Genomic DNA, 24,577 nt, shown 5'->3' with positions numbered 1-24,577 from the left:
ATTAAAGTGAGAAGGAAAATAAAGGTAGTTCTCAACTTAAAATTTATGTTGCTAAGTGAGACATTTGTTAAGTGAGTTTTGCCTTTCTTGCACAATTGCTAAGTGAATCCCTACAGTTGTTAAATTAGCTTGGAAACTGAATCTGGCTTCCGCATTGACTTTGCTTATCAGAAAGTCGCCAGAGGTGATCACATGACTCCAGGACACTGCAAACATCATAACTGTGAGTCAGTTGCCAAGCATCTAAATTTTGATCCCATGACTGTGGAGAATGATGTAACCATCATAAGTGTGAAAAATGGTCATAAATCACTTTTTTTCAGTGCTGTTGTAACTTTGAATAATCACTCAACAAACCAGGGGTGGGTTTCTCGCCCCGTTCCAACCGGATCGGTTGGAACGAGGCCGGCGGCGTCCTCACGCACGCACGCGGCGCGCGTACGCACACACGCGGCGTCCTCACGCACGCACGTGGCGCACGTGTGCACGCGTGTACGCACGCATGCGTACTAGTGTCTGCGCGATGCTCCAGCTGCTCCTGGAGGATCGCGCAGGCGTTCTGCGCATGCGTGGAAAGCGCAAAATTCGAAAAAACCGGGTAAGGAGCGGGCGCGGGTGTGCGGGCGCGCGCGGGCGCGGGGGGGGGCTTCGCCGTTCCCGGAAGTTACTTACTTCCGGGTTCGGTGACCAACCGGATCGCAGGGACCGGTGCGATCCGGTTGAAACCCAGCCCTGCAACAAACGGTTGTAAATCAAGGACTACCTCTAGTCCCTATCTGGAATGTAAGACTGGAGGCAGAAAAAGAATTTTTCTTAACTAAATAAAAACACAGCAACACTGCAAAGACAGAAAAAGGTAAATAAAAGATGCCAATAACAACTCAAATCACAGGAATCAAGGGGACCACATTGCTTCATGAACCAGCTTCTAGTGATGCTTGGTTTAAAGCTCTTGGAGCAAAACATTCCTTGAAAGTTTCCCATTTTGAGTCTCGGATTCACAAGTGAGAGTTTCTCAGCAAGAAACTTGAAATTAAAATAATTTTTGTCATTGTTTTGTTTTTCTTTTAATCTTGCGGTCTAAGAGTTGCTGTTTAGGGGGATCCTTTCATTCACTAACCACCAACCAGCCCTGAATATTGTTGATGTTGGCCTAAGAGACACAAAATAATGGTCTGAAATAGCCAGGAAATGTTCAACCGAAACAAAAGTAAATTACCTTTGGTTAGCAGTTTTAAATGTATTTATTTACTTTAAAATATCTCTGCTGCTTTTCAAAACAGGTTTTTACAGGGCAGATGACAGAACTTAAATAATACCATGTGATGGCAAAAGGCTTCTTGTTCAGGCACTTCCAGCTTACCCTTACCTGAGGGATATCATTTTGCCAGGATTCTCTGACTATTAAAAATAGCTTCTTATAACCACATGCTTTCGCCCTCACAGCCACCTTACCTTCTGTTAGCCTCTTCTTTGACCTCCTTTTTTTTTCAAGCTGCAAAGGTTTATCTAGTGACTGACCTGCACATTATGTGTAAAAAAAATAAGCTTCACTGTTAATAGTTTCCATGAGTAACCTGAGTTTACTTTATCTGTCATTGGATGATTGATTTCTCTTTCAATTCAAGAGGCTATCAAACATTTACTCCAATCTCCAGAGGTTAAAGGCATGGGTTTAGGGCTGTTATTGCTAACCCAGGCAAGTGTGGCACACACAAAAATGGCTTTTTTTTTTTTTTGAAAAAAATAATTTTATAAAATCAGTGATTTACTATTGGTGAACTACAGATATGGTCAACGTATCATTAATGAGGGATCTTTTGCAGGATAAGATTGTCTGAGGGATTCCTTTTCAGAAAGATAAGAATGTGCTGCAGCATGTCTGTATGTATGTATTTATTTATATATTTTGTCAAACATGTACGAGATAACAGGTATAAACTGTATAAAAATAGACTTGAACGCAGGAAAAGGATAATAGGGACAATAGGACAGGGATAGTAGACACGCTGGTGTGCTTATGCATGCCCCCTTACAGACCTCTTAGGAAAGGGGCAAGATCCACACTAGACAGTTTAAGGTTAAAGTTATGGGGGTTTGAGGATGTAACAACAGAGTCGGGTAGTGAACTCCAGGCATTGATTACTCTGTTGCTGAAGTATGCTTCAGAACCAGCCCAAGAGCAAATATCTTATCCTTAAAACAACAGTATCAGTTGCTTATGAATGTGGACACTTCTCCAACCAGAAAAAGTGCAAGGATTTATAGGATTAGTGATTAAACCAATATGTGTTTGTTTTGTTTTGGTTTTTTTTTCTGATACAATGTTGCTACAATGCACATATTAGTCAATATAAGGAAAGCTTCGGTAATATGGTAAACATTGCATAATTCAAGAGTACCCTGTTTCCTTAGTGAACACTGCTGAGGTTGCACAAACAGATATTACAAAACAGATATGGGCCTATTTATCTTTACCCAGAAAATGTAAATACTTCCTGTTTTCTCTGTTAATGCAATCATCAAAAGACCGCCATATATATATAAGAGGCAAGATACCACACACCTCTCACTCAGAGAGAAAGCTGGCAAGGCAGAATGAAGCCTTGGGCTGGTTTCCACCTGATTTTCCTGGTTGCTATTTCGGTGGAGGGTGACGTCTCAAATTATGGCACTGGAGGATCCCAGGACACTGAAGCCACTTGATGTGCACGTGAGTTCCAGCTGTCTGAACTTTCAGCTTGGTCTTAACCTCTGTGGGGTCCCTACATGCAGGAGCAGAATGTTGGTCCTTAGTTTCCCAATAAAGCCAATTCGTAAAAAAAAGGAATACTTGCCTCATGTTCTTTCGACTGTCCACAACTACTGTGAGCATGAGGACCCACATTGTTGGAGACAATATGCTGGCTCTGTAAATCACTTAGAGGGTTCTGTAAAGCACTACAAAGTGGCATATAAGCTTAAGTGCTACGGCTACCTAGGCACTGCAGACTGGCAGTTTTTCAGGTAAAGAGATGGCTCAGGAAATAGATGAGGGCGGAATTCTGGCCGCAGGGAAGTAAGTTTGCTTGCTTGTTTGTTTGGTCAAACACGTACAAGATAACATGTACAAGATATTAAGATTGAACATTTTCTGAGGGTGCTGGTGGCTTTTAAAGGTTGGAGAAAGTTGATGAGTTGTGATGCTCTTGAAGGGAAAGGATCCTTTCAAAGCAGCAGCACCTTCAGAATAGTTTTTAAAGATCAATAAGTTACTTTTTAATAAATAAAAACAGACTATTGATCTTGAGCTACTAGGTAAATTTCAGTTGATGTTTTGTATATGTGGAACAGATATTAGCTGTGGTTTTGATATCTGTAAAACATGATTAAGATCTTTGCCTAAGTATTTACCTAAACAGTTACATAGAGAGAGAGAGAGAGAGAGAGAGAGAGAGAGAGAGAGAGAGAGAGAGAGAGAGAGAGAGAGAGAGAGAGAGAGAGATAGATAGATAGATAGATAGATAGATAGATAGATAGATAGATATAGAGATAGATAGATAGAGATAGAGATAGAGATAGAGATAGAGATAGAGATAGAGATAGAGATAGAGATAGAGATAGAGATAGAGATAGAGATAGAGATAGAGATAGAGATAGAGATAGAGATAGAGATAGAGATAGAGATAGAGATAGAGATACCTGGCCCGAGAGAAGCTGCCAACGCTAGTGCGGCTTGGAGCGCAGCTTGGAGGTGTGGCTACCAGGGTCCCTGGCTGGAATTGCTGCTGCTAGCTGCTGGAGACCATCGTGCCCGGGGGGCTGAGGGCGCCGTGGCTGCCTGGGGTGAGGTGGCCGCCTGGAGCTGGGCAGTTTGCTGACTCGCCAGGAGACGCTGGGAAGTGCCAGAGCTCACATTAACACCGAGCCGCTGAACAGCTGTGAACCTACTAAGAGATTAACCAGGTTTGGAGGATACGGAAGGCGCCTGGAGTTCCTTGAACTGACTGAGGAGGGGTTGCTTTACTGAGAGATTGCTTTACTGAAAGACTGAGAAGACTGAGAAGAAAACATTGAGAGCACAGAGAGGAAAATGCTGGCTGTATTAGCACTTTAACATCACTTTAACATGCACTTTAACATCATCTATTAAGCACTTTAACATCACTTAAGTCAGAGCTGAAAGGCTTAAACTTAATGCACAGGTGCGAGACTAAGATGGCTGCTAGACTTTTTCATCCTGAATTATTCAGGTGCCGCCATAGCCCTTCCAGACGCCCCCCCCCCTCCCTCCTCCCTCTGCAACTCAGCCTTTGTATCAACATTATCATCGTCTCCTTCAGAGCCCTGTTTGGGTGGACTTTTTCCCTTGGTGGTCTTGGAGAGTTTTTTCTACTGCCTGTTATTGACAGTGGGGAGCCTCAGTTTATCTCCCCCGTTGGCCATTTGGCCCTTTTCCAGCTGGGCCTTTAAACATCTGTGCGTAGGAGGACTCTCGGTTCCACCTTACTCTCTCAGACTTTTGGGATCTTTCTCAGCTTTACTAGAGGGGGAAACGTTATCCTCCCCCTCTGTATACCATCTGTGGATTGTGGCTGGGTTTTCAACCATCTTGGTCAATTTAATTGCCATAGGAAGGGAGAAAAGCGGAGTACCTTAAGTTTGTTTCACTTAAGATCTGCGCACTTTTAGTTTCTCCGCATTTTATGAATGAGGTGTGTATGGTATGATTGTAGATGGGTGTGCCCACTTTTTTAATTCCTATTATTATTGTAACTTTTGTGTTTTTAAACTGTTAGTGGGGAGTGATTGGTGATGTGACTGTGTTGTTTGAGCAGGTTGGGACTGCAACCGAGTACCCCCTGCACTGATTGCTCTGCAGAAGTGTCAGGGGGGCCTGGGCTTAATCCCAGCCGTAGGATGATTGATTCGATGGGCCTGTCGGGAAACACGGGGGCTATGGGGGTGGGTGGAGGGATTACGAACACAGGAGTGGGCCAGAGCACCATGGTCTTAACAGGGAGGGGCAGATATGGCGGGGACTTTAGGGCTGGCCATTACCGGGGAAGGAGGGCTCGCTACGTTACAGAGATCCCTCCTTCCGGCCCTATGAATCCCACTCCAAAGCCAGATGGCACGAGTAATCAGGACCCTGGTCTCAGGCTGCTGTTGCTAAATGCCAGGTCTGTAGTTCACAAGGCTCCCCTCGTCCGGGACCTAATTTTAGACGAGAGGGCCGACCTGGCATGTATTACTGAAACCTGGCTGGGCCCGGAGGGAGGAGTCCCCCTCACAGAGATGTGCCCAGAGGGGTTTTAAGTGCTTCATCAGCCACGACCCCACTGAAGGGGGTGGAGGTGTGGCTATTGTTATCCGAGAGTCTCTAGTACCTCGTAGGATCCCTGCTCCAGAGCTTGTCGGGTATGAGTCCTTGCTGGTGAAGTTGGACCTCAAGGGTCAAGTGGGCTTGCTGTTAACGTACCTGCCTCCCAACAGTGTTGCAGCAGCCCTCCCCTCGCTCCTCGAGTCAGTAGCTGAGCTGGCAATTGAGTTCCCCAGGCTTATGGTTCTGGGGGATTTCAATCTGCCTTCGCTCGGTGAACACTCTGACGGAGCGCAGGAGTTCGTGGCTTCCATGACAGCCATGGGCTTGACCCAAGTAATTCGGGCCCGACTCACTCGGCGGGTCACATGCTCGACCTCGTATTCCTCTTGGAGCTATGGAGTTGTGATCTTGGTTTGAGGGGTAATGAGATCTTGCCCCTGTCATGGTCGGACCACTACCTACTGAGGCTTGACTTTCGGAGACCAAACCCCCACTATAGGGAGGAGGAACCGATTAGGTGGTTCCACCCCAGGTGCCTTATGGACCCTTTAGGCTTTCAGACGGAGCTTGGAGTTATTCCTGATACCCTCGTCCGCAGTCCGGCGGAGACTCTGGTTGCTGCCTGGAATTCAACAGCGACAGAGGCTCTTAACCGGATTGCGCCTTTACGGCCGATCCGAGGCAGTGGATCCAGGAGGGCCCCTTGGTTTACCGAGGAACTCCGGGAGATGAAGCGCCGAAAGAGACGCCTAGAACAACGATGGAGATCCAGTAAGTCCGAGTCAGACCGAGCGCTTTTAACATCTAGCATCACAGCTTACCTTTGGGCAATTAGGACGACAAAAAGGACACACATTGCCTCTCTGATTGCTTCCACTGAGTCGTGCCCAGCCGCCTTGTTCAGGATAACCCATTCTCTCCTAAACAGGAGGGATACGAGCGATCCTTTGCAAGGCAGAGCTGAGGATTACGTCCAATTCCTCACGGATAAAGTTGCTCGGATGGACCTGGACTCCAATTGCGCAGAGCCAGCCAAGGCACCAGGGGAGAATCTGGAAGGACATCACTGGATTGATTTCCAAGCTGTTACCCCTGAGGACGTGGACAAGGCCATGGGAGCTGTAAGTGCCTCCACATATGTACTGGACCCGTGCCCCTCCTGGGTGGTCGCTAACAGCAGGGAGGTGACACGGGGCTGGATCCAGGCGGTTGTTACCGCCTCCCTTCAGGAGGGGTTCTTTCCCCCCGCTCTAATGGCAGCGGTGGTGAGACCCCTTCTGAAGAAGCCATCTTTGGATCCAGCTGTGTTAAACAACTATCATCCAGTCTCCAACCTCCCCTTTGTAGGGAAGGTTGTTGAGAAAGTGGTGGCCTTTCAGCTCCGGCGGTCCTTGGAGGAAACCGATTATCTAGATCCCTTCCAGTCGGGATTTAGGCCTGGCTACAGCACGGAAACCGCTTTGGTCGCATTGATCGATGATCTCTGGAGAGCCAGGGATAGAGGTTATGCCTCCGTCTTAGTGCTCCTTGACCTCTCAGCGGCCTTCGATACCATCGACCATGGTATCCTTCTGCGACGACTGCGGGAGGTGGGGGTGGGAGGCACTGTCCTACGGTGGTTCTCCTCTTACCTCTCGGACAGGTTGCAGACGGTGTTGGTCGGAGGGCAGAGATCGACCCCTAGGCCCCTGAATTATGGGGTGCCGCAGGGTTCGGTCCTGTCACCCCTCCTCTTTAATATCTACATGAAGCCGCTGTGTGAGATCATTCGACAGCACGGGATAAAATACCATCAGTATGCGGACGATACGCAGCTGTATCTGTCCGCCCCGTGCCAACTCAATGAAGGGGTTGACGTGATGTGCCAGTGCCTCAAGGCTGTTAGGGACTGGATGGGGGTTAACAAGCTTGTTCTCAATCCGGATAAGACCGAGTGGCTGGTGTGTTTCCCTCCTACTAATTGGCCACGTTTTCCATCTCTCAGGCTGGGGGGGTCAAACAGTACACCCCTCAGACAGGGTTCGCAATTTGGGAGTCCTCCTGGACCCACAGCTGACTTTTGAAAACCACTTGTCAGCTGTGACCAGGGGGGCATTTGCCCAGGTTCGCCTGGTGCACCAGTTGCGTCCCTACCTGAACCGGGAGGCCCTCACAACAGTCACTCGTGCCCTTGTGACCTCTAGACTAGACTACTGCAACGTGCTCTACATGGGGCAGCCCTTGAAGAGCATTCGGAGACTTCAGCTTGTCCAGAATGCAGCCGCGCAAGCGATCGTGGGTGCACCTCGGTTCACCCACGTAACACCTATCCTCCGTGAGCTGCACTGGCTGCCTATTGGTCTCCAAATACGCTTCAAGGCACTAGTCGTCACTTATAAAGCCCTTCATGGTATTGGACCTGGGTACTTGAGAGACCGCCTGCTGCCAATTACCTCCACTAGACCGATTAGATCCCACAGATTAGGCCTCCTCCGAATTCCATCCGCTGGCCAGTGTCGACTGGCGACTACCCGGAGGAGAGCCTTCTCTGTGGCTGCTCCGACCCTTTGGAACGAACTCCCCGTGGAGATTCGAACCCTCACCACCCTCCAGGCCTTCCGCAAAGCCGTTAAAACCTGGCTGTTCCGACAGGCCTGGGGCTAAAGAGCTGTTGCCCCCGTCTTGAATGGTATGACTGTTGTGTGTTTTTAAATTATGCATTGTTATGTTTTGTTTTTTATTTTTTGTCGGTACCCCCCCTTCCCTGATTTGATTTGTTAGCCACCTTGAGTCCCCTTCGGGGGGAAAGGGCGGCATATAAATATAATAAAATGAAATGAAATGAAATAGATATAGATATAGATATAGATATAGATATAGATATAGATATAGATATAGATATAGAGATAGAGATAGAGATAGAGATAGAGATAGAGATAGAGATAGAGATAGAGATAGAGATAGAGATAGAGATAGAGATAGAGATAGAGATAGAGATAGAGATAGAGATAGAGATAGAGATAGAGATAGAGATAGAGATAGAGATAGATGATATAGATATGGATATGGATATGGATATGGATATGGATATGGATATGGATATGGATATGGATATAGATATAGATATAGATATATATATAGATATAGATATAGATATAGATATAGATATAGATATAGATATAGATATAGATATAGATATAGATATAGATATAGATATAGATATAGATATTTGTATAGGTAGAAATAAGAACAATAAAGTTCATTTTCTAGATATAGACAGGGCCACGTTAATGAACTGTGCTTTATGTGGAAGCCCCTGGTTTCACATGGTATAAAGGGTGTAGACGAGAGCTGGTTTGGTGTAGCAGTTAAATAATCAAGGTAGAAATTGGGAGAACATGAGCTCTAGTTCCACTTTAAACACAAAGTCATCTGACCTTGGACCAGTCCTCTCTCTCAGCTCTAAGAAGAAGGTAAGGTCAAGTCACTTCTGAGAAAGATTGCCAAGAAAGCTGCAGTTGCCAGGAGTCCAGTCTCATTTTAAAGGAAGAAGATGGGGAGGGGGGAGGAAAAAGGATAAAAAAGGAAGAGTGAAAACAAATCAAGGACTTTTTTTTTAAAGAAGTATGCACTGTTATTTTAGAGAAAAATCCTTGGAGGACAGCCCCCTAATTTCATTCTCAAATTCTTCAATAGCCCAGGAACAGAAATAATGTTTATGTGTGGAAAATATGAATGGAAGACATTTTGTGTCTCTTTTACACCGTAAGCACCTTGCCTTCTGCTCCACCCTGATTTTCTAGCACCTCACTCATGCTATTTTGGTTTAATGTGAACCTATTGCTCCATAAGGATACCATACTGCTTCTTTTCTATTTTTCATGTTCTGTCCTTTTTATGTTCTTTCTCCTATGCCAGAGCTGAAGGCCCTAACACAATGCGGAACGGACAAGATTATTCTCCAAGGTCAGGCTGGGATACCTGGAATTCCAGGTGTGCCAGGAACAAACGGATCACCAGGGCTAAAGGGTGACCAAGGTCCTCAGGGGCCCCCAGGTGAGTAAAAGCCCATTAATGGTGTCATTCCAGGTGATTCACAGCAGCTTATTTGCTGTCTTTCCTTGAAACAGTGGGAAGCAAACTTTGTATTAATAAAGTTTGCCTGGAAAAGGAGAAGGCACTAGTAAAGAGACAGAAGCAATTCTCTCTCTCCCAAATGCTAGATAGGATATGAAAGTTGCATGTTCTTTCAGTCAGGAAAAGGATTCTTAAGATCAATGTCTTAGCAAAGTAATCAGGAGATACTTCTTTGGTTCTCTGGTATTCTGGAAACTTTTTAAAGACAGGTGGATTAGGTCGTTTTGCCCATATGAGTTGTTCTTATGCACATGAGCCTTCTTCCTTTCAAAAGAATCAACAATGCTATCAAGGATTTGTTGGTCACTAACCTACAAATCAAACATAATTTCATACAAATCAAGACTCCTATGAGCCCTGAGCTAAAATTTGAAACCATCATCAAAATCCAAACAACTTCCCCCTTTGATTGTTTGCCACTCTGGAAGCTGTAATATTCTCATCAGTATAATGCATGGCTTCAAAAGTCTGTTGAAGATGTATTTTGATGCTCTTAAGCTGGTCTTTCTCCTCCTCTTCTTCTTCTTTCTCTTCTTCAGGTGAAAGAGGATCTGCTGGGATAACTGGAAAAGCTGGACCGAAAGGAGACAAAGGAGACAAAGGTAATACATCTATTGATTGAGATAAAAGATTGTGCAAGAGCTGGATCAAAGGGGAAGCACTGGCCCACCTCTATGTCACCGATCACACTTTATTTCATGGTCTCCTTGGTTGAACTGTTTATAATTCAGAACGAAATCATGATAGCAATCCATCACTATGCCGAACGGACAATACACTGGCGTACAAGAGGTTATTCTTATCTATGGGTCTTATGAACCTTTCTGTTTGCCCACTGCACAATAAATTATTTTTTCTTTTCTTACAGGAGATGCCTGCAGATTAGACAATTGTCCACCGAAAGGTATGCCTTTTCTTCCTCTTTCTCAAAAGCTTCCTAATTGGGTTGCTTCAGTCTTTCACTTAGATGCTAGCTGGATGATTTTGGGAGCTGAAGGCCAAGAAACCTGGAATCATCAAATGCAGAAGGCTTTCTTTGCTAGTCTGAGCCCTGCCGGGCTTTTATAACTAAGCTAAGATGCCTATAAAACTGCCAATCAACTACCTTTGACCTCGCACATTCCTATCTGGGCCAACTACAATTTCCATCATCCACAGCAATCTATCTATCTTAATGGATACAATGTACAGTATTATCAGTCACTTAACTGACTGAATAATTCATGTTGGATAGGATATTTCTTTTAGCTCCACTCTATTACATTTCTAAGCAAGGTTGATAGTCTCAATACTCTCACCAAGTTGTTACTTCCAGAACTAATCCTAACCCTAACGCTATCTTAATGGATACAATGTACAGTATTGTCAGGCATTTAAGGGACTGAATAATTCAAGTTGGAAAAGCATATTTCTTTTAACTGCATCCTTCTAAACAGCGTTCATATTGTCAATACACTCACCAAGTTGTTATTTCCAGAACTTTGTTACAGAAAGTCATTCAGGTATAAAAGCAGTACAAGTTATTAACGTAAGCAAGTGGAATTAGTATAAGCAGATGATAAGAGCTGATGACTCTTTCTTCCTATTTGATTATTTCCTACCAAACTACCTGCAATTAGAATTAAAAGAACTTACTAAGCCACCTGATAAGCTATATTATATATATAATATATTACACATATTATGTATCTTTACAGAACGTCAGTAAATATTTAAAGCTATTGAGTCCTGAGACTTTCCATTCAACGTGGGAATCTGTCATTTCTTAATCTTAGAATGAGAGACTTCTCATGGTCTGGGAAAAAATAAAAACATTTTAGTGAATATACACCCTATAAAAGATAGTAAGATATAAGAAGAAATTCAAAAGATACTGTTGAAAATCCTTCAGAAGAGATTACATCCTCATATATAAAGAGGAATGGCAATTGAACTGACACAATTCAGAATACAGAGGGCAACATGAGATAATATACATAATAGGAAGGTGGAAACATCAGGAGAATGTTTCTAAAAGTTCTACTAAAACTACTTCAAAGCTTTTGTTAGGTGGCAGCTGTGGCCATGAGCATCTTTGCATAGGTATATGTCCTTTCCTTCAGCAGGAGTCTGTCAGCACTCCTTCATTGGATAATCAGGAAAGAAGACCACAAGACTCCACTGATAGAAATCAAGTGTACTTTTACTAATTATAAATGAACAGAAGCGAAGCAAAGCGAAGCCTGATTATTTAGGCACGAAAGCGAATAATATATTGTATAATTCATTCCCCTCCCCTTGGAACCCCACGGACAGTCCAATCATAATTCTCCCAAGTGTCAGGTGTGAGATAACTTCGAAAGGCATCACCAGGCTGGAATGCTAATGCCGTTGGCCTTGGCGGGAAACACTCCTCCTCCACATGTGCAGTAAGGTGGACAGTTCAAACTCCAGAATCTTCCTCCAGCACAACAATCAGTCCCTCCCAAATACCATGCCCCCCTCCCCGTTTCAATGGCAGCCGAAGCAGCAGCAAAGCAGAGGCTGACATCCGGCCCTCCTCTGGAAAAAGGTCGTCCGACCTGGAAAACGACAAAGCACAAACAAACAGACGAACAACAAGAAACGGAAAGCGAAAAACAGGCGGGGGGAGAGAGAAAAAGCCAGGAAATAAGGGAAAACTAAGGCTTGTTAGGATAAGCTGAGTAGAATTGGCGAATCAGCTCTGGGACTCGGACATGCGATTTGTGAACCCACTCGGCATGAGACGGGGGAAAATGCTTCCAAGCCACTAGGTATTGAACATGATTCTGCCGTCTGCGAGAGTCCAAAATTTCTCGAATCTCAAAATGCTGTTCACCATCAATCAACAGGGGGGCAGGTGGCGGATCCACTGGCGGGCGTAAAGAGGAAAAGCGAAGAGGCTTAATGAGATTAATGTGAAAAACAGGATAGACACGGTTGAGGTGTTTAGGCAGCTTCAGGCGAACCGACACAGGATTGATGACCTTGACAATAGGAAATGGGCCCACATACTTAGGCCCTAACTTCTTGGATTTCTGGGTAGTTTGAAGAAACTTGGTGGACAGATAAACTTGATCACCCACTTTGTAATCAGAAGGCCTAGCACGTTTCTTATCTGCCTGTTTCTTATGTGCGCGATGCGCAGCGTCCAAAGTCCGAAGTGCCAAAGGCCAAACATGCTGAAGACGATCACTCCACTCAGAGAGAGATGAAACCTGTGGCTGCTCACGAGGAACTTCAGGAATAGGAACAAAATCCTGTCCAGACACTACCCGGAAAGAGGTGAAACCAGTGCTGCTATGCACAGAATTGTTATAAGCCACCTCCGCATGTGGTAACAAGTCCACCCAATCAACCTGTTGGTAGTTGATGAAACAACATAAATACTGTTCTAGAACAGAATTAGTCCTCTCACAAGCCCCATTAGTCTGAGGGTGGTGGGCAGAGCATAAGCCCTGGGCGGAGCCAATCCGTTTAAGAAATTCCCTCCAGAACACCGAGGTGAATTGTACACCCCTATCTGAAATGATGCGATCAGGCACCCCATGTAAACGGTAAACGTGAGAAATGAACATTGTTGCGAGGGCTTTAGCAGAAGGAATCTTGGGGCAAGGTACAAAATGAACTTGCTTGGAGAACAAGTTGGTAACCACCCAGATAACAGTGTGCCCCTGGCTCTCAGGAAGTTCAACAATGAAGTCCATAGAGATCTCCCTCCACAGGGCGACGGCGAGCTACAGTCTGGAGCAAACCCTGCGATTTTCCAGGCGGGCGTTTAGTGGCAGCACAAATGGGACAACTGGCGACATAAAGCTCAATGTCCTTTTTCAAAGAAGGCCACCAAAACTGCTGTTTCACGAGATGCAGCGTTTTCACGAACCCAAAATGCCCCGCCATCCTGGAATCATGAGCCCGTTGGAGAACCACCAGACAAAGAGAGGCAGGGATGTAAAGTTTCGCCCCAATCCATGGCAAGTCATCCCTCATGGTGCATTCATTTTTATGCTGCTGGAACCAATCATCATGAGCAAGGGCATTCTTGAGATTGGAGAGAAAATCCTGGGACATTTCCACCTTAGAACGTGCCTGTTGTCTAGTAACCACAGGAGCAGCGAGGCTTGATGTGGGAACAACCGGCTGGATCACACTTAGCTTAGAGCAGTTGTACTGAGGGAGCCTGGACAAAGCATCAGCCATGAAGTTCTCACACACACACACACCCCGGATGTACTTCAGGGTGAAATTAAAACGATTGAAATGCTGAGCCCAGCGCATCTGCTTAGGGGAAAGTCTCCTGGGAATTCTCAAAGCTTCCAAATTTTTATGGTCAGTCCACACTTCGAACGGGTGCTTAGTGCCTTCTAGGAAATGGCGCCATGTGGCTAAAACCCAACAAACAGCAAATGCTTCCTTCTCCCAGATGGTCCAATGCCTTTCAGTGTCAGTGAGTTTGCGAGAGGTGTATGCACAAGGTTGTAATTTACCTTGATCGTTGGTCTGAAGCAATACGGCCCCCACCGCCACGTCGCTGGCATAGCTTGAACAACAAATGGTTTGTCCATGTCCGGGTGCTTCAGAACCGGTTCCTCGGCAAAAAGTCATTTTCTGTGTAAATATGTTTTATTTTCCATTTTATTTCGTACAGTCACATATATACTGTGCATAACCGGGGCCATATAACATTAAACAATAAACACAGCCATCCCTCTTGTCAACAATACCCCCCACAATACAAACCCAATATACCACTTCGACCCTCCATACACCCTTTCTTTCGCCCCCCTCCAACTTTCCTTCTTACCTCCAACATTCCCCTCTACCCTACTTCCCCTCCCCCTCTATCACTCCTCTCTCCCAATACACTCCCTCCCTTCCTTCTCGCCCTCCCTCCAATCCTCTCTCCCACCCTCTCTACCGCTCTTTCTTCTTTCCCTCTACTCCTCCCTTCAGTGTATTTCTACTATCTATCAATATATTCAGCTTGTCCTATTTTTAGACTAAAATTAAAGAGCAACAGTATACAAGTGCAATCGTGTTACTTTAAAATCTAGCACATACTATATTTCCCCCCTCCCCCCTCCCCCTAAGACCCCACCTCCCTCCCCCCCGACTTCCCAGAGCCCGTACACGGTGTAGCTTTTTAACAAACATAGTCTAAAATATATTAAAACAAAGGAGATTAAGAAAAAGAAAGAAAGAAAGAAAGTCAATAAGATCTCTACGTTGAACTCAGCTTCTTGCTGTTACACAAACTTTAAGCAATTTAACTTATTCCTAATCTTAAGCATAGGCTATCTGGAATTTCTTAGTCCCATATTTGTTTTGTGTATAGTCAATCCATTTTTTCCAGTCTCGTTTATATCTCTCATTTGAGTGGTCTTTAAGATATGCCGATATTTTAGCCATCTCGGCTAGGTTTGTAACTTTCAATGCCCATTCTTGAGTTGTAGGCACGTCTTCCTTCTTCCAATATTGCGCCACCAACAGTCTTGCTGCCGTTATTAGGTGCAGAACCAAATTGGTCTCTACCGCTGTAAAGTCAGTACATATACCTAGTAAAAATAACTGAGGAGTGAATTTTATCCTTCTTTTAAAGATATTTTGCATGATCCACCACATTTTTATCCAAAATGCCTTAACCTTTCAACAAATACACCATATATGAAAATATGTAGCATCGAGAGAACCGCATCTCCAACATTTAGGCTGTACATTCGGATACATAGAAGCCAACTTTTTAGGATCTAAATGCCATCTATAAAACATCTTATAAAAATTTTCTCTCAAGTTTTGTGCTTGTGAAAATTTCACATTTCTTACCCATATTCTTTCCCACGTGTCCAGCATTATTGGTTCTTCAATATTCTGAGCCCACTTTATCATACAATCTTTAACCAATTCCGTTTCCGAATCCATCTGTATTAGTACATTATATATCCTCTTTATATGCATTAAGCTTTGATCTCTTATTTGTTTAAACAAATTATCCTCAACTTTGACAAAACCAGTTTTTTGGTCTATTTTCCACCTGGCCTGTAATTGGCCATACTGGAGCCATGTTTGAACTACCTTCTCTTTCAGTACCTCTAAAGATTTTAATTGTAGAACCCCCCTTTCTAAAGTGAGAAGTTGTCTGTAAGTGGTTCTATCGTGTTTTTGTTCTATATTCATATTTTCAATTGCATGTCTAGGAATTGCCCACATGGGTAACTTCTCATTTAGTTTATGTTGATATTTTTTCCAGACCCGCAATAAAGCATTTCTTAAGATATGAGTTTTAAAGTTCTTATCCAATTTTTTGTTGAATAACAAGTAAGCATGCCAACCATATACCAGATCATGTCCCTCGATATTCAGTATTCTATCATTGGTTAAATGGGTCCAATCACTAATTGCGGATAGGGCCACTGCCTCATAATATAATTTTAGGTTAGGTAATTTCAAGCCTCCTCTCTCGCGTACATCTTGCATTATTTTCATCTTTACCCTCGGCTTCTTTCCAGCCCATACAAATTTGTTGATACTCTTCTGCCATTCTAAGAGATTCGCATCTTTTTAAAGTATAGGTAGCATTTGAAAAAGAAATAAAAATTTTGGTAAAATGTTCATTTTCACTGCCGCTATCCTCCCCAGCAAAGATAAGTGCAATGTTGTAATTTACCTTGATCGTTGGTCTGAAGCAATACGGCCCCCACCGCCACGTCGCTGGCATCAGCTTGAACAACAAATGGTTTGTCCATGTCCGGGTGCTTCAGAACCGGTTCCTCGGCAAAAAGTCATTTTAACTTCACAAAAGCAACTTGACACTCCATGGTCCAATCCAACGGCTTCCTAGGTCTGGGTTTCGGCCCACCTTTGGACTTCAACAAGTTAGTGATGGGAAGAGTACTTCAAAGCTTTTTTTAGGTGTCAGCTGTGGCCATGAGCATCTTTGCACAGGAGTGTGTCATTTCCTTGAGCAGGAGTTCCTGCAGGTGATCACTTATGCCCTGATCACTTTATGATTAAACTACTCTAAACCATTCTTCATAGACCTACCCTTGAAGATTACCTTGAAACTACAGTTCTTTCAAAATAGAATGGTACAAGCAGTGATCGTCCCGTCTCATTGTGCCTATGTGATCACAGCTATGAGAGTGGCATTGGCTGCTAGCGGCTTCAAAATGCTTTAAAACTTTGTATGGCATAGAACCTGGTTAATTGAGGGGCAGCTTTTCTCCCATTGTGCGGCTCACCTCCTAGTTTCTGGCAGAATGGATCCTTCCTAGTACATATTGTCCTCACACAGGATCTAGGAAGTATGAATTCTCCGTGACCATGACCTTCAGTGGACAAAATCTGGCTGGCTGGGCAACAAATCATAACAATAACACTTCTATAAAATTGCTTACAAAGCGATGAAAGACCAGATAATAACTTGGTAAACATTTTGAAGTGAAAATAATATTTTTAAAGTATAGCAGTGCTGAAAGATATGAAGAATCTCTTTCTAGAAAATATATATCCTCAGGTTTTAAATTTTACTCAGATGCATATGCTTACTGGATGAAGAGAAAGAGGAATGACGGACTTTGTAGTAGCCAAATTGAGAATGGGTTTTGGATAGTAGTAAGAATGCGCATGTGCGAGACCGAAAAATGGCGCCCAGGCGTTCTGCTCCGGTCTGACAAGGTGAGCAAATGCTGAAAAAAACCTAAAAACTAAACAACTTCGTGCCTTGAAGAAGGTCCCGGGGATGTCCGGAATTCAGGGGACCCGAGGAGCCCAGACCTTTGCGGGGGTCGCCGCTTCTGGGCGACCCCGGACTGCACAACTTCGGAGGTCTGTGTGCTGTGAGCTGCCTGCGTTATCCGGCGGTGGGGGGGGCGGCGTCACGTCGGAGTTTTTCGGCGGCCTAGGCGATTTCATCTGGCTTATCGAGCTGCTTCATTGGGGCTTTGTGGGACTACTATCGCTCCGGAGGGAGAGAGAACCAACTGAATCAGCCCAGACCTTTGCGGGGGTGGCCGCTTCTGGGCGACCCTGGACTGCACAACTTTGGTGGTCTGTGTGCCGTGAGCTGCCTGCATTATTCGGTGGGGGGGGGGCGGCGCCACATCGGCTGCAACGGTGGCGTTTTTCGGCGACCTAGGCGATTTCACCTTGCTTATTGAGCTGCCTCATTGGGGCTTCGTAAGACCACTATTGCTCCGGAGGGAGAGAGAACGAACTGAATCAGTGTGGGGACTGAGCAGATTGGATGGGCGGTTTTTCCTGACGCTGCATTGGCCCCTCCGGATGGCTCCCTTTACTATTCAGCCTCACTTCCCTCCCAGCATTGCCTCCTTCCTCCTTCGCCCCTGCTCGATCAAGTGGCCCTCTGGATGCATTCTACTCTTTGCCCCCCCTTGTTGCAGTGAGGCTTTTCCCTGTGTTTTCCACCTGCCATCTGGCGCCCCCCTACTGTGGCATTATAACTTCTGGCCACCTCTGGTTGCGGATTTTGGACTTTCAGACCCGCTAGCTCAGCCCCATCTGGCTTTGAACATTATCAACACTACCACCTGCCATTATCCCTGGGGCTCTATCTGGGACAGCGCTTGTGGAAGAAGGCCCCCTGCTTCCCTCAATTGTTCCGGACTCTTTGGACCTATTCAGACCTGTAGAAGAGGGGGACACGAGTTACGCCCCTGTATACCTTCTCTGGACCATAACTGGACGCTAATTATCGTAATTATTCTAACCATCTCGATTACTGAGAGCCACTTGGCTCTGCCTGGACTCGCACCCTAACAGCTGCGCAATCTATCTTTTTCTTCCTTTTCTCTACCTTTCTCTTCTTACTTTGTATGGGATATGCTAGGGGTATGTATGTAATTGAATGAATGATCCCACTTTTTATCACCATTATTGTTGTATTTTTTGTGTTTTTAACTACTACGTGAGGACTGCCTGGGTGAGTGAATGAGTATGTATGATTCGGAGGACCTGCCGAGGAATGCGGGGGGCACTGGGGTGGTCGGGGGGACCACGGACACGGGAGTGGGCCAGAGCATTACAGTCGTAACAGGGAGGGGCAGATATGGCGGGGACTTTAGGGCTGGCCATTACCGGGGAAGGAGGGTTCGCTACGTCACAGAGATCCCTCCTTCTGGCCCTATGAGTCCCACTCCGAGGCCAGACGGCGCGAGTAATCAGGACCCTGGTCTCAGGCTGTTGTCGCTAAATGCCAGGTCTGTAGTTCACAAGGCTCCCCTCGTCCGGGACTTAATTTTAGACGAGAGGGCAGACCTGGCATGTATTACTGAAACCTGGCTGGGCCTGGAGGGAGGAGTCCCCCTCGTAGAGATGTGCCCAGACGGATTTCAGGTGCTTCATCAGCCGAGAGCCCAGGGAAGGGGTGGGGGTGTGGCTATGGTTATCCGGGAGTCTTTAGCACCTCGTACGATCCCTGCTCCGGAGCTTGTCGGGTGTGAGTCCCTGCTGGTGAAGTTGGACCTCAAGGGTCAAGTGGGTTTGCTGTTAACGTACCTGCCTCCCAACAGTGTTGCAGCAGCCCTCCCCTCGCTCCTCGAGTCGGTAGCCGAGCTAGCAATTGAGTTCCCCAGACTTATGGTCCTGGGGGACTTCAATTTGCCTTCGCTCAGTGAACACTCTGATGGGGCGCAGGAGTTCATGGCTTCCATGACGGCCATGGACTTGACCCAGGTAATCCGGGGCCCAACCCACTCAGCGGGTCACATGCTCGATCTCATATTCCTCTCGGAGCAGTGGACTTGTGATCTAGGTCTGAGGGGTAATGAGATCATACCCCTGTCGTGGTCAGACCACTGCCTACCGAGGCTTGACTTTCAGATGCCAAACCCCCACTGTAGGGAGGAGTAACCGACCAAGTGGTTCCGCCCCAGGCGACTTATGGACCCCCTGAGGTTCCAGACAGAGCTTGGGGTTATTCCTGATACTCTCACCCACAGTCCGGTGGAGACTCTGGTCGCTGCCTGGCACTCGGCAGCATGGGAGACCCTTGACCGGATTGCGCCACTACGTCCCTTCCGAGGCGGCGGATCCAGGAGGCCTCCTTGGTTCACCGAGGAGCTCCGGGAGAGGAAGCGCCGGAGGAGACGCCTAGAGCACCTATGGAGGTCCGATAAGTCCGAATCGAACCGAGCACTCTTAACAACTTGCACCAAGGAGTACATCAGGGCACTCAGGGCAGCAAAAAGATCTTATATTGCCACCTTGGTTGCGTCCGCTGAGTCCTGCCCAGCCGCCCTGTTTAGGATAACCTGTTCCCTCCTAAATAGGAGGGATACGGGGGAACCCTTGCAGGGTAGGGCTGAGGATTATGTCCAATTCTTAGCGGACAAAGTTGCTCGGTTTCGGTTGGATTTGGACTCCACCTCTGCAGATCCAGCCGAGGCACAAGAGGATGAATTGGTAAACCACCCCTGGGTTGAGTTTCAAGATGTTGCCCCTGGGGACGTGGACAAGGCCATGAGAGCTGTGAGTGCCTCCACCTGTGTACTGGACCCGTGTCCCTCCTGGCTGGTCGCCAACAGCAGTGAGGTGACACGAGGCTGGATCCAGGCGGTTGTCACCACCTCTCTTCGGGAGGGGCACTTCCCCGCCGCACTTAAAGCGGCGGTGGTGAGACCCCTCCTGAAGAAGCCATCTTTGGATCCAGCTGTTCTCAACAATTATCGTCCAGTCTCCAACCTCCCCTTTGTAGGGAAGGTTGTTGAGAAGGTGGTGGCCTTCCAGCTTCAACAGTCCTTGGAGGAAGCCAGTTACCTTGACCCCTTCCAGTCGGGCTTCAGATCTGGTTACAGCACAGAAACCGCTTTGGTCGCATTGACCGATGATCTCTGGAGAGCCAGGGATGGAGGCCATGCCTCCATCCTGGTTCTCCTTGACCTCTCGGCGGCTTTCGATACCATCGACCATGGTATCCTTCTGCGATGACTGCGGGAGGTGGGGGTGGGAGGCACTGTTTTGCAGTGGTTCTCCTCCTACCTCTCGGACAGGTCGCAGTCGGTGTTAGTTGGGGGGCAGAGATCGACCCCTAGGCCCCTAACATACGGGGTGCCGCAGGGTTCGGTCTTATCCCCCCTACTATTCAACATCTACATGAAACCGCTGGGCGAGATCATTCGGAGGCACGGGATAAGATACCATCAATATGCGGATGATACCCAGTTGTATCTGTCCGCCCCGTGCCAACTCAATGAAGCGGTGGACGTGATGAACCGGGGTCTTGAAGCCGTTAGGGACTGGATGAGGGCTAAGAAGCTTGTACTCAACCCGGAGAAGACCGAGTGGCTGTTGTGTTTCCCTCCCAATAATTCGGCTAGTATTCCATCACTCAGGCTGGGGGGTCAAACTCTATACCCCTCAGACAGGGTTCGCAACTTGGGAGTCCTCCTGGACCCACAGCTGACCTTCGACCATCATCTGACGGCTGTGACCAGGGGGGCATTTGCCCAGGTTCGCCTGGTGCACCAGTTGCGACCCTACCTGAACCGGGAGGCTCTCACAACAGTCACTCGGGCCCTTGTGACCTCTAGGCTGGAATACTGCAACGTGCTCTACATGGGGCTGCCCTTGAAGAGCATCCGGCGACTTCAGCTAGTCCAGAATGCGGCCGCGCGAGTGATTGTGGGTGCACCTCGGTTCGCCCACATAACACCTATCCTCCGCGAGCTGCGCTGGCTACCTGTTGATCTCCGGGTGCGCTTCAAGGTCCTACTTACCACCCATAAAGCCCTTCATGGTAGTGGGTCTGCATACTTGAGAGACCGCCTCCTGCCAATTACCTCCTTTGACCTATTAGATCGCATAGATTAGGCCTCTTCCGAGTTCCATCCGCCAGTCAGTCGACTGGCAACCACACGGAGGAGAGCCTTTTCAGTAGTAGCTCCGACCCTTTGGAACGATCTCCCCGTGGAGATTCGTACCCTCACCACCGTCCAGACCTTCCGCACAGCCCTCAAGACCTGACTATCCCGTCAGGCCTGGGGATAAAGATCGTAATCTGTCCCCACCTGAATGATGAATGAATGTTGTGTACTATTTTTACTTATGTATCGTTTTATGTTTACTGTTTTGTACCCCCCTCCCTATATTTTGTAAGCCGCCCTGAGTCCCCTCAGGGAAAAGGGCGGCCTATAAATAATAATAAAACTAAACTAAACTAAAACTAAACTCATTAACCACAGGCTGAGGATCATTATGATACTTGTGGTTTGCATGTATCAACATTTGCAAGTGAGACTCCAACTTCCATCATCCTCAGTCAGCAAGCCCAACAGTTCCAAAGATGTCTACTATGATTCTCCTTCCTCCCTAGAATTATCATCTTATCTTTATATAATCGCTTTTTATAAGGGATCTCCATGAGTTCATTGCATTAATCCTACAATTGAGACTACAGTGATTTCACACTTGAGAGTTCTCCACAAAAGTCAACGTCAGTCCTGGACATGTATTTTGCCTGAACTGACCCACTCAATTCTTCTCCCTATTCTTTCCCTAGAGACTGAAGCCAGAAACTGCAAGGACCTCCTGGAACGTGGGGAGACCCTGACTGGCTGGTATACAATCTACCCAACCAAGGGAAACCCGATTCTGGTTTTCTGTGACATGGGGACTGATGGAGGAGGCTGGTTGGTAAGTGGCAGCCCAAGGAGGAGGAGGAGGAAGAGTTACCTGAATGCATCAGAAGAGCAAAAAAAACCATGTTACTATAATTACTCTTTTAAACAAGTAGGCACCATGCAAACCACTTTGTTATAAAATAATAGCGGCTATTCGGGAACCCATCAGTCTTCTCTCATCTGAAGAGATGAGTGGCAGAGAAGTTACAGCCCGAAAGCTGTACAAGACTCCCAAGTGCCCTGTTGGGATTTGAGCCGAGACAGTAGAAGGCACAAAGATGGTCTCAAGGAGTTGCTCCCTCGTTATGACTTACAAGAGGATCGTAGTTCTATTCAAGGTCATTTGCAAAACAAGACTGAAAGGCAGCCCTCCCCACCACTTCAGAAATCGCCTGAGATTAAGGAAAGCAGCTTCTCCATCAAGCAGATGCTGAGGTATCGCTCCCTTTCTCTCCACAGCAATTCCAGAGGCGGCAAGATGGGTCTGTGGATTTCTACCGTGACTGGGAATCATACAAGAAAGGATTTGGAAATCAAGGATCAGAATTCTGGCTGGGCAATGATAAGATCCATCTTCTCACCAGTTCTGGTAAGCCCAAAATCTACTCTTCTACCTGATACTCAGTTTGATAGACATTAAGTCCTTTTCTACAGATAATGCTTATCTTTATCAGAATTATTTTTTAAGAAAAGATGAGTATCAATCTTTCCAGATTCAGCCCTTTAATACTAGCAGATCGGTACCCCTCTCACTGACATAACCAATTGTATGTACATAGAAAATTATTTAAAAATTGACTTTGTAAAGATAAAGGAAACTTCAGAGGATCACCAGAGGTTTTGGATGGACACATGGATCATAATCCCACCATGATCATGCCCATGGGGAATGAAAGGCTACACAATGATTAGCAGGCTTCCTTTCAATGACTTCTGCACCTTAAGTAACTCTCTAATAATATCTTTCTTTTGTTGTGCAGGAACACATCAGTTGAGGATTGACCTGGAAGATTTCAATGGTTCCAGAACCTTTGCAATATATTCCAGTTTCAAAATTGCAAATGAAAGTGAAAATTACAAATTAATATTGGGTTCTTATTTGGATGGCAACATGGGTGAGTAATACAGAAAATGCCTCTGCATTCGAGTACCTTTTTACAGTGAATAGAACAAACATAAATAGTTACTTCAAATAGTGAGATGGACGGAAAATAAATTTATTCATAGAAAACTGGAGAAGATAACAAAATACAAAAATGTGCAAGCAGAAGTACAACATCTGTGGTAAAAGAAAACAAAGTACTACCAAAAGTAATAAGTGCTTTGGTACCTATTCATGTACCACCACTTGAACACCATTGGCATTGACAAAATCACCACTAGACAATTGTAAAAGCACATTTGTTAGAAACAATTTACATGTTGCAACAATATTGTAATACAAACAAACATCAATCTCTGCCTATAATAGGTCCTTGGGAAGGACTCAACCAGTGGATAAAAATGCCAAATCCAATCTAAACATCTGACTGCATAATAATATCACATGACCCGATGCAGAATGCAGAAACTGTTTAAGCCTAATTCCTTTCTATCTAATCAGAGGGACAATATATTGGGGGTGGGGGGGGGGTTGAATATGAAGAAGCAGCCCTTTAACTGGTCCAGGGAGCAAAATGCAATCCCAGACTCAGGGGATCTAGGAAATTATGCATATAAATAAGATCCTCTATCATTTATATTTGATCCCTTTCTAATTCTTAGTGGTGTAGGAACATTTTTCATTGGTGAAATACCCTGCAGGTTTGCAATCCTGGAAGACAGGAACTTAGTGCTTGCCTGTGATTTCCTCCCTTTAGGTGATTCTCTCTCCGGACAAAAGGACCATCCGTTCTCTACCAAAGACAGAGACAATGATATCTATGATGGAAATTGTGCCGTAAGTTTCAAAGGAGCCTGGTGGTACCATAAGTGCCACACTTCCAACCTGAATGGCCTGTATTACAAAGGGGAACATACCTCTTTTGCTGATGGCATCAACTGGGCTGCCGGAAAAGGGTACTATTATTCTTACAAGTATGCAGATATGAAAATTAGGCCACAATAAATGAAACCACAGTTTGAGAGATTTTTCAATATGACCCAAAATGATTATTCTTCTCTATTCTCTTCTGGAAAAAAAATTAAATGCAGCAATTCGTTAAAACAACTCATTTGTGTCACTGTTCTCTCTTGTAGTGATCCCTTTTTTATGTACATGGGGATTGGGTTCAAACCATTTTCCTTCTTCATTTTCCAATTTTTTGGAAGCAGAAATAGAACATCTGTGGCAAAAGAAAACAAAGGTAGTACGAATAGAAATTAGTGCTTTGGTACCAGAGATGGATTGCTCCCAGTTTGCCCTGGTTTGTTTGTGGTGATTCGGCCTGAGTCGTAGAATCAGCAGTGACCCAGACTCCAAACCGATCCCCCAGTCTCTTCTGCTGTTGCCGGCATGTTTCTGCACATGCGCAGATTAGAT

At 45.8% G+C, this 24,577-nt stretch overlaps 1 protein-coding gene and 1 long non-coding RNA gene across 4 annotated transcripts in view; one reads left to right on the top strand and one right to left on the bottom strand.

The window, feature by feature from the left end:
* LOC116510821 overlaps positions 1-1,518 on the bottom strand; it is a 72,114-nt gene extending 70,596 nt beyond the window's left edge. Inside the window, exon 1 of the long non-coding RNA XR_004255671.1 lies at positions 1,456-1,518. This is a non-coding gene — a long non-coding RNA (uncharacterized LOC116510821). The remainder of the gene's footprint in view (positions 1-1,455) is intronic.
* Positions 1-24,265, top strand: part of LOC116510765 (ryncolin-3-like) — a 33,798-nt gene extending 9,533 nt beyond the window's left edge. Inside the window, exons 1-8 of one of the 3 annotated variants that reach the window (XM_032220440.1) lie at positions 3,016-3,058; positions 9,203-9,340; positions 9,961-10,023; positions 10,290-10,325; positions 21,936-22,069; positions 22,516-22,645; positions 23,037-23,171; positions 23,916-24,265. In XM_032220440.1, coding sequence (XP_032076331.1) covers positions 3,031-3,058; positions 9,203-9,340; positions 9,961-10,023; positions 10,290-10,325; positions 21,936-22,069; positions 22,516-22,645; positions 23,037-23,171; positions 23,916-24,163 — 912 coding nt within the window. In that variant the 5' untranslated portion in view covers positions 3,016-3,030 and the 3' untranslated portion in view covers positions 24,164-24,265. Of the gene's footprint in view, positions 1-3,015; positions 3,059-9,199; positions 9,341-9,960; positions 10,024-10,289; positions 10,326-21,935; positions 22,070-22,515; positions 22,646-23,036; positions 23,172-23,915 lie in introns of those variants that run through there. The other 2 variants (XM_032220425.1, XM_032220416.1) reach the window with 2 other exon arrangements.
* Positions 24,266-24,577: the final 312 nt, after the last annotated feature.

Source organism: Thamnophis elegans, chromosome 1 (genome assembly GCF_009769535.1).
Source record: "Thamnophis elegans isolate rThaEle1 chromosome 1, rThaEle1.pri, whole genome shotgun sequence".
In the NCBI taxonomy this organism is placed as follows: domain Eukaryota; kingdom Metazoa; phylum Chordata; class Lepidosauria; order Squamata; family Colubridae; genus Thamnophis; species Thamnophis elegans.
Note: the sequence above shows the minus strand (reverse complement) of the source record. Positions and strands in the feature narration are given on the sequence as shown.